Source organism: Aegilops tauschii, chromosome 3, assembly GCF_002575655.3.
Source record: "Aegilops tauschii subsp. strangulata cultivar AL8/78 chromosome 3, Aet v6.0, whole genome shotgun sequence".
Taxonomy (NCBI): Eukaryota; Viridiplantae; Streptophyta; class Magnoliopsida; order Poales; family Poaceae; genus Aegilops; species Aegilops tauschii.
Window position 1 is genome coordinate 182,238,691 of NC_053037.3, and position 9,609 is coordinate 182,248,299.

Here is a 9,609-nt window from a genome sequence, read left to right on the forward strand (position 1 = left end):
TATTGAGGAAACGGTAAATGTGGAGTTTGATGAAGATAACGGTTCCCGTGCGGAGCAAATTGTTCCTAGTGTTGTAGGTGATGAGGCTCCTTCACAAGCTATAAGGACTATGGGGATAGGCCACATTCGTCCACAAGAAACACCCCAAGTCCAAGTAGAAGAAGAAGGAGTAAGAGCCCCTCTTGTGGATTCTCCACAAGGGAAGTCATCACCGCCACCACAAGGTCAAGATGCTATGGGAAATCATGAACCTATCCAAGAACAAGATCAAGTCCCTCATGTTCCCGAGCAAGATCAAGGGCAAGCTCAACCAAATGGCGAAGAACCAATCCGTGAGGCCCAAGGTCAAGCTCTTGATCAAGATCAAGATCAATCCCAACCTCAAGGGTCTTCCACATCATCACATCCAAGTGATCAAGAACTAGAGGTTGTGAAGAGAAGGGTGTCTCCAAGGCTAAAGCATTCCCAAGGCCAAGCTTCTTCCACAAGTTCAAAACCAAGTGAAGAAGAGCTTACCCTCAAAGTGCAAAAAGAGGCCGCCAAGTTAAAGCATCTTCAACATCTCACCGACAACATTTATGGAAGCATCAACAAAGGGGTAACTACTCGTAGACGTTTGGCAAACTTTTGTGTACATCACTCGTTTGTCTCTTGTGTTGAGCCCCTTAAGGTTGAAGATGCACTTGACGACCCGGATTGGGTAAATGCCATGCGTGAAGAACTCAACAACTTCACCCGCAACAAAGTATGGACTCTTGTGAAGAGACCCAAAGAACATCATAATGTCATTGGAACAAAGTGGATCTTTAAGAACAAACAAGATGAGCATGGACAAGTCACTAGAAACAAGGCAAGGTTAGTGGCACAAGGGTTCACCCAAGTTGAAGGTTTGGACTTCGGTGAAACCTTTGCCCCCGTTGCCCGTCTTGAGTCCATTCGTATCTTGCTTGCATATGCTTCACATCATGATTTTAAATTGTATCAAATGGATGTGAAGAGTGCATTTCTTAATGGTCCTCTTAAGGAGTTGGTGTATGTCAAACAACCTCCCGGTTTCGAAGATCCCGATCACCCCTCTCACGTTTATGAACTCCATAAGGCGCTCTATGGACTTAAACAAGCACCTCGTGCTTGGTATGATCACCTTACTGCGTTCTTAAGCGAGAAGGGGTTCCAGATCGGGTTAATAGATTCCACTCTCTTCACGAAGAGGGTAAAAGGAGAATTGTTTGTGTGCCAAATATATGTTGATGATATTATTTTTGGTTCCACTAACCATGCTATTAACGTTGAGTTTGAGAATCTTATGACCAAGGAATTTGCTATGAGCATGATGGGAGAGTTGAAGTTTTTCCTCGTATTTCAAGTGAAGCAATTGAGAGGAGGAACCTTCATCAACCAAGCACTTTACATTCAAGACATGCTCAAGAGGTTCAAAATGCAAGATGTCAAGCCCATGAAGACGCCCATGCCCACAAATGGCCATCTTAATCTTGATCCCAATGGTAAAGATGTGGATCAAAAGGTATATCGCTCTATGATCGGTTCTTTGCTTTACCTTTGTGCATCTAGGCCGGATATTATGTTGAGTGTGTGTATGTGTGCAAGATTTCAATCCGCTCCCAAGGAGAGCCATTTTTCAGCAGTGAAAAGAATCCTTCGATATTTGGTTCATACCCCAAACTTGGGCCTTTGGTATCCCAAAGGAGCAACTTTCAAGTTATTGGGATATTCGGATTCGGATTGGGCCGGAGACAAGGTAGACCGCAAGTCCACTTCCGGGTCATGTCAATTCCTAGGGAGGTCATTGGTAAGTTGGTCTTCAAAGAAGCAGAATTGTGTGTCCCTTTCAACCGCTGAGGCTGAGTACATTGCCGCAGGAAGTTGTTGTGCACAATTATTATGGATGAGGCAAACTTTGATTGATTATGGTGTCAAATGTGACAAAGTGCCTCTATTTTGTGACAATGAAAGTGCAATCAAGATCGCCGACAATCCAGTGCAACATAGTTGAACCAAACATATTGAGATTCGTCATCACTTCATTCGAGATCATGTGGCCAAGGGAGACATTGATTTATTCCATGTCAACACCGAGAAGCAACTTGCCGACATTTTCACCAAGCCACTTGATGAAGCAAGATTCCGCGAGTTAAGGCATGAGCTGAATATCGTGGATATAAGTAACTTGGATTGAGGTTCTTGCATACACACACATACTCTACTAGTATCTTGTTTTAGATGTAGGCACCTAAGTAGGGGGAGCTAGCTCAACTAATGAGCTATCTTATCCTACTAGTGCATAAATTGAACAAAATCTTTCACATTAGCCATTTGAAGATGGCATTTGTGCTTCAAAGATGAGTATTGGTCTTGGGCCCAAGGTTCATATCTTCGCGGTGCCATACCAAACAAACTCAAACATGGTGGCTTCGGCCACCGCCCTCCGTTGGAGGTTGGATCTTTTTTTCTTTTTTTGTGTGGTTCTTCTTGTCCTTGTGTTCGTGTTTCGGTGTGTGTGTGTGTTTCTCGATTCTCTTCCAGTGCAAGTGCTACACATACTCCTTTCTAGTAGTGTTGGATTTCTTCTGCGACGTGTTCAGAAGTGAGGCGGAAATGCTCTTTGGGGTCTTGGTAAGAATTTGCATTCAGCCATAACCCAACAAGCTTCTTCCTGTCAAAATCCTCCGGATACCCCGTGCCCACGGCCCTTGTACCGTGTGCACGGGCCTTCGTGCGCACGGGGTCTGCGGTTTCTGGCCCTGAAGAGGTGGGACGTGGGGGGGGGGGTTGGGTTCTTTCCCACCCAGTCGCCCCCTCCACGCCCCAGATCGCCTCCAGGCCGCCGCCGTCGCCTCCTTGTCGCCGGTGCTCCTCCGTGCGCCGTGGGACTTCGCTGCTCCGTGGAGATCTCCCGGGATGGGGTCCTCCTCTGGTATCCCCCTCCCCTTGTCCTTCTTTTTCCTCCTTGGATCCTTATTAGTCCATGGTTTCCTCCTCTACTAGTCTAGGCCAGTCGTTCCCTTGTGATAGACTAGAATCGGATGGGCATTACTGTGGCGGTTCTCCCTGCCGCACTCACTCCCGGATCTCGATCTGGAAGTGGTTGCCGCTGGGCGAACCCCGTGTCCACGGGCCTTGTACCGTGCGCACGGGACCCCCGTGTCCACGGAGGTCAGACCCCCGTGTGCACGGGGTACACAGTGGTGCCAGTCCTGTTTCTTCTCTGTCTTCCATTCCTCGCCAGCTTCTTGAGCACTTGTACTTATTTGTGTCTCTCGTGTTTGTTGTGTTTTGTTGCTGTTGTGTTTCAGACTCTGCTGACAAGAGGTCCGAGCTCCATCGCAAGCGCACCAAGGCAGGTTCCAGGGAATTCACTTTGGCGATTCGTCAGCCGTCCGAAAGAATTGGTCAGGGCTCTGAGCTGGGCCGTGTTCGCCGTGCCACCTCCAAGCAGCCAGTGATTGAAGCCTCCGAGGATTCAGAAGAGGAGTATGATTCGCAGGAAGACGCTGTTGGAAATATGCCCTAGAGGCAATAATAAATAGGTTATTATTATATTTCCTTGTTCATGATAATCATTTATTATCCATGCTAAAATTGTATTGATAGGAAACTCAGATGCATGTGTGGATACATAGACAACACCATGTCCCTAGTAAGCCTCTAGGAGACTAGCTCGTTGATCAATAGATGGTTACGGTTTCCTAACCATGGACATTGGATGTCGTTGATAACGGGATCACATCATTAGGAGAATGATGTGATGGACAAGACCCAATCCTAAGCCTAGCACAAGATCGTGTAGTTCGTTTGCTCAGAGCTTTTCTAATGTCAAGTATTATTTCCTTAGACCATGAGATTGTGCAACTCCCGGATACCATAGGAATGCTTTGGGTGTACCAAACGTCACAACGTAACTGGGTGACTATAAAGGTGCACTACAGGTATCTCCGAAAGTGTCTGTTGGGTTGGCACGAATCGAGACTGGGATTTGTCACTCCGTGTAAACGGAGAGGTATCTCTGGGCCCACTCGGTAGGACATCATCATAATGTGCACAATGTGACCAAGGAGTTGATCACGGGATGATGTGAGTTACGGAACGAGTAAAGAGACTTGCCGGTAACGAGATTGAACAAGGTATCGGGATACCGACGATCGAATCTTGGGCAAGTAACATACCGGTAGACAAAGGGAATTGCATACGGGATTGATTGAATCCCCGACATCATGGTTCATCCGATGAGATCATCGTGGAACATGTGGGAGCCAACATGGGTATCCAGATCCCGCTTTTGGTTATTGACCGGAGAACGTCTCGGTCATGTCTGCATGGTCCCCGAACCCGTAGGGTCTACACACTTAAGGTTCGATGACGCTAGGGTTATAGGGAAAGTATATACGTGGTTACCGAATGTTGTTCGGAGTCCTGGATGAGATCCCGGACGTCACGAGGAGTTCCGGAATGGTCCGGATGTAAAGATTTATATATGGAAAGTTGTTGTTCGGGTTCCGGGAAAAGTTCGGGTTTTTTTGGTATTGTACCGGGAAGCTTCCAGAAGATTCCGGAGGATTCCGGAGGGGTCTGAAGGTCCGGAAAATGTTCCACCACGTCCAATACAGTAGCATGGGCTGTAAGGGGGCGCCCTAGCCTTAATGGGCCAGGGGCACCAGCCCCCTCAAGGCCCATGCGCATGGGAGAGGGGAAACCCTAAGGGGAGGGCTCCACTTGACTTGGGAGGCACTCCTCCCCCCTTTGGCCGCCCCCCAAGCCCCATCTAGGGCTGGCCGCACCCCTTGGGGGGGAAACCCTAGATGGGGGCGCAGCCCTCCCCCTCCCCTATATATAGTTGAGGTTTGGGGCTGCCCAGGACATGAGAACGTCTCCTTTTCGTCGCAGCCCTACCCCTCTTCCTCCTCCTCCTCTCCCGCGGTGCTTGGCGAAGCCCTGCGGGATTGCCATGCTCCTCCACCACCACCACGCCCTCGTGCTGCTGCTGGATGGAGTCTTCCCCAACCTCTCCCTCTCTCCTTGCTGGATCAAGGCGTGGGAGACGTCACCGGGCTGCACGTGTGTTGAACGCGGAGGCACCGTTCTTCGGTGCTTAGATCGGAATCAACCGCGATCTGAATCGCTACGAGTACGACTCCCTCATCCGTGTTCTTGCAACGCTTCCGCATCACGATCTACAATGGTATGTAGATGCACTCTCCTTCCCCTCGTTGCTAGATTACTCCATAGATTGATCTTGGTGATGCGTAGAAAATTTTGAATTTCTGCTACGTTCCCCAACAGTGGCATCATGAGCTAGGTCTATGCGTAGTTTCTATGCACAAGTAGAACACAAAGTAGTTGTGGGCGTAGATGTTGCCAATTCTTCTTGCCGTTACTAGTCTTATCTTGTTTCGGCGGCATTGTGGGATGAAGCGGCCCGGACCGACCTTACACGTACGCTTACGTGAGACAGGTTCCACCGACTGACATGCACTAGATGCATAAGGTGGCTAGCGGGTGTCTGTCTCTCCCACTTTAGTCGGAACGGATTCGATGAAAAGGGTCCTTATGAAGGGTAAATAGAAATTGGTATATCACGTTGTGGTCTTACGTAGGTAAGAAACGTTCTTGCTAGAAACCTATACAAGCCACGTAAAAACTTGCAATAACAATTAGAGGACGTCTAACTTGTTTTTGCAGCATGTGCTATGTGATGTGATATGGCCAGAAGATGTGATGAATGATATATGTGATGTATGAGATTGATCATATTCTTGTAATAGGAATCACGACTTGCATGTCGATGAGTATGACAACCGGCAGGAGCCATAGGAGTTGTCTTTATTTTTGTATGACCTACGTGTCATTGAATAACGCCATGTAAATTACTTTACTTTATTGCTAAGCGTGTTAGCCATAGAAGTAGAAGTAATCATTGGCGTGACAACTTCATAAAGACACAATTATGGAGATCATGATGATGGAGATCATGGCGTCATGCCGGTGACAAAGATGATCATGGTGCCCCGAAGATGGAGATCAAAGGAGCAAAATGATATTGGCCATATCATGTCACTATTTGATTGCATGTGATGTTTATCATGTTATGCATCTTATTTGCTTAGAACGACGGTAGTAAGTAAGATGATCCCTCACTAAAATTTCAAGAGACGTGTTCCCCCTAACTGTGCACCGTTGCGAAGGTTCGTTGTTTCGAAGCACCACGTGATGATCGGGTGTGATAGATTCTAACGTTCGAATACAATGGGTGTTGACGAGCCTAGCATGTACAGACATGGCCTTGGAACACATGCGAAACACTTAGGTTGACTTGACGAGCCTAGCATGTACAGACATGGCCTCGGAACACAAGAGACCGAAAGGTCGAACATGAGTCGTATAGTAGATACGATCAACATGGAGATGTTCACCGATGATGACTAGTCCGTCTCACGTGATGATCGGACACGGCCTAGTTTGACTCGGATCATGTATCACTTAGATGACTAGAGGGATGTCTATCTGAGTGGGAGTTCAATAAATCAGATGAACTCCATTATCATGAACATAGTCAAAAGGTCTTTGCAAATTATTTCATACGCTTTAGTTCTACTGTTTAAGATACGTTCCTAGAGAAAATTTAGTTGAAAGTTGGTAGTAGCAATTATGCGGACATGGTCCGTAAACTAAGGATTGCCCTCATTGCTGCACAGAAGGCTTATGTCCTTAATGCACCACTCGGTGTGCTGACCTCACCGTCATCTGTAGATGTTGCGAAACATCTGACATACACGTTTTGATGACTACGTGATAGTTCAGTGCGTACGGTTTAGATTTGTGGCACCAAAGACGTTTTTGAAACGTCGCAGAACATATGAGATGTTCCGAAGACTGAAATTGGGATTTCAGACTAGTGCCCGCGTCAAGAGGTATGAGACCTCTGACAAATTTCTTAAGCCTGCAAACTAAGGGAGAAAAAGCTCAATCGTTGAGCATGTGCTCAGATTGTCTGAGTACTACAATCGCTTGAATCGAGTGGGAGTTAATCTCCCAAATGAGATAGTGATGGTTCTCCATAGTCACTGCCACCAAGCTAGTAGAGCTTCGTGATGAACTATAACATATCGGGGATAGTTATGATGATCCTTGAGCCATTCGCGATGTTTGACACCGCGAAAGTAGAAATCAAGAAGGAGCATCAATTGTTGATGGTTAGTAAAACCACTAGTTTCTAGAAGGGCAAGGGCAAAAATGATACTTCATGAAACAGCAAATCGTTTGCTACTCTAGTGAAGAATCCCAAGGTTGAACCCAAACCCGAGACTAAGTGCTTCTGTAATGAGAGGAACGGTCACTGAAGCAGTACTACCCTAGATACTTGGTAGATGAGAAGGCAGGCAAGGTCGACAGAAGTATATTGGATATACGTTATATGAATGTGTACTTTACTAGTACTCCCAGCAGCACCAGGGTATTAGATACCGGTTCGGTTGCTAAGTGTTAGTAACTCGAAATAAAAGCTACGGAATAAACGGAGACTAGCTAAAGGTGAGATGACGATATGTGTTGGAAGTGTTTCCAAGGTTGATGTGATCAAGCATCGCATGCTCCCTCTACCATCGAGATTTGGTGTTTGCGTTAAGCATGATTGGATTATGTTTATCGCAATACGGTTATTCATTTAAGGAGAATAATGGTTACTATGTTTATTTGAATAATACCTTCAATGGTCTTGCACCTAAAATGAATCTCGATCGTAGTGATACACATGTTCATGCCAAAAGATATAAGATAGTAATGATAGTACCACATACTTGTGGCACTGCCACTTGAGTCATATTGGTATAGAAACGCATGAAGAAGCTCCATGTAGATGGATCTTTGGACTCACTCGTTTTTGAAAAGATTGAGACATGCGAACCATGTCTATTGGTATATATATGCATGAAGAAACTCCATGCAGATGGATCGTTTGGACTCACTTGATTTTGAATCACTTGAGACATGCAAATTATACCACATGGGCAAGATGACTGAAAAGCCTCGTTTTCAGTAAGATGGAACAAGAGAGCAACTTGTTGGAAGTAATACATTTTGATGTATGCAGTCCAATGAGTGCTGAGGCATGCAGTGGATATCGTTATGTTCTTACTTCACAGATGATTTCAGTAGATACTGAGTGTATTTACTTGATGAAACACAAGTCTGAATTATTGAAAGGTTCAAGTAATTTCAGAGTGAAGTTGAAGATCGTCGTGACAAGAAGGATAAAATGTCTATGATATGATCATAGAGATGAATATCTGAGTTACGAGTTTGGCACACAATTAAGACATTGTGGAAAGTGTTTCACAATTAATACCGCCTGGAACACCATAGTGTGATGGTGTGTCCGAACATCATAACTGCACCCTATTGGATATGGTGCATACCATGATGTTTCTTATCGAATTACCACTATCGTTTATGGGTTAGGCATTAGAGACAACCGCATTCACTTTAAAAGGGGGCAACACGCAATTCCGTTGAGACGACACCGTTTAGAGAAACCTAAGTTGTCGTTTCTTAAAAGTTTGGGGTTGCGATGCTTATGTGAAAAGTTTCAGGCTGATAAGCTCGAACCTAAAGCGGATAAATGCATCTTCATAGAAAACCCAAAACAGTTGGGTATACCTCCTATTTCAGATCTGGAGGCAAAAGTAATTGCTTCTAGAGACAGGTCTTTTCTCGAGGAAAACTCTCTCTCGAAAGAATTGAGTGGGAGGATGGTGGAGACTTGATAAGGTTATTGAACCATCATTTCGACTAGTGTATAGCAGGGCACAAGAAGTTGTTTCCTGTGGCACCTACACCAATTGAAGCGGAAGCTTATGATAGTGATCATGAAACTTCGGATCAAGTCACTACCAAACCTCGTAGGACGACGAGGATGCGTGCTACTTCAGAGTGGTACGTGATCCTGTCTTGAAAGTCATGTTGTTAGACAACAATGAACCTACGAGCTATGGAGAAGCGATGGTGGGCCCATATTCCGACAAATGGTTACAAGCCATGAAATCCGAGATAGGATCCATGTATCAGAGCAAAGCATGGACTTTGGTGAACTTGCCCGATGATCGGCAAGCCATTGAGATAAATGGATCTTTAAGAAGAAGACGGACATGGACGGTAATGTTACCGTCTATGAAGCTCGACTTGTGGCAAAGAGTATTTTTCACAAGTTCAAGGAGTTGACTACGATGAGATTTTCTCATCCGTAGCGATGCTTAAGTCCGTCGGAATCATGTTAGCATTAGCTGCATTTATGAAATCTGGCAGATGGATGTCAAAACAAGTTTCCTTACCAGTTTTCGTAAGGAAAGGTTGTATGTGATACAATCAAAAAGGTTTTGTCAATCCTAAGGATGCTAAAAGGTATGCTAGCTCCAGAGATCCTTCCATGGACTAGAGCAAGCATCTCGGAGTCAGAATATACGCTTTGATGGAGTGATCAAAGTTTTTGGGTTTATACAAAGTTTGTTAGAAACTTGTATTTACAATAAAGTGAGTGGGAGCGCTACAACATTTCTGATAAGTATATGTGAATGACATATTGTTGATCCGAAATGATGT

At 45.4% G+C, this 9,609-nt stretch overlaps 1 protein-coding gene across 1 annotated transcript; it reads left to right on the top strand.

The window, feature by feature from the left end:
• Positions 1-1,438: 1,438 nt before the first annotated feature.
• Positions 1,439-2,014, top strand: LOC141042823 (secreted RxLR effector protein 161-like). Its single transcript, XM_073511719.1, has one exon. The coding sequence runs from the start codon at positions 1,439-1,441 to the stop codon at positions 2,012-2,014; it is 576 nt and encodes a 191-aa protein (XP_073367820.1).
• Positions 2,015-9,609: the final 7,595 nt, after the last annotated feature.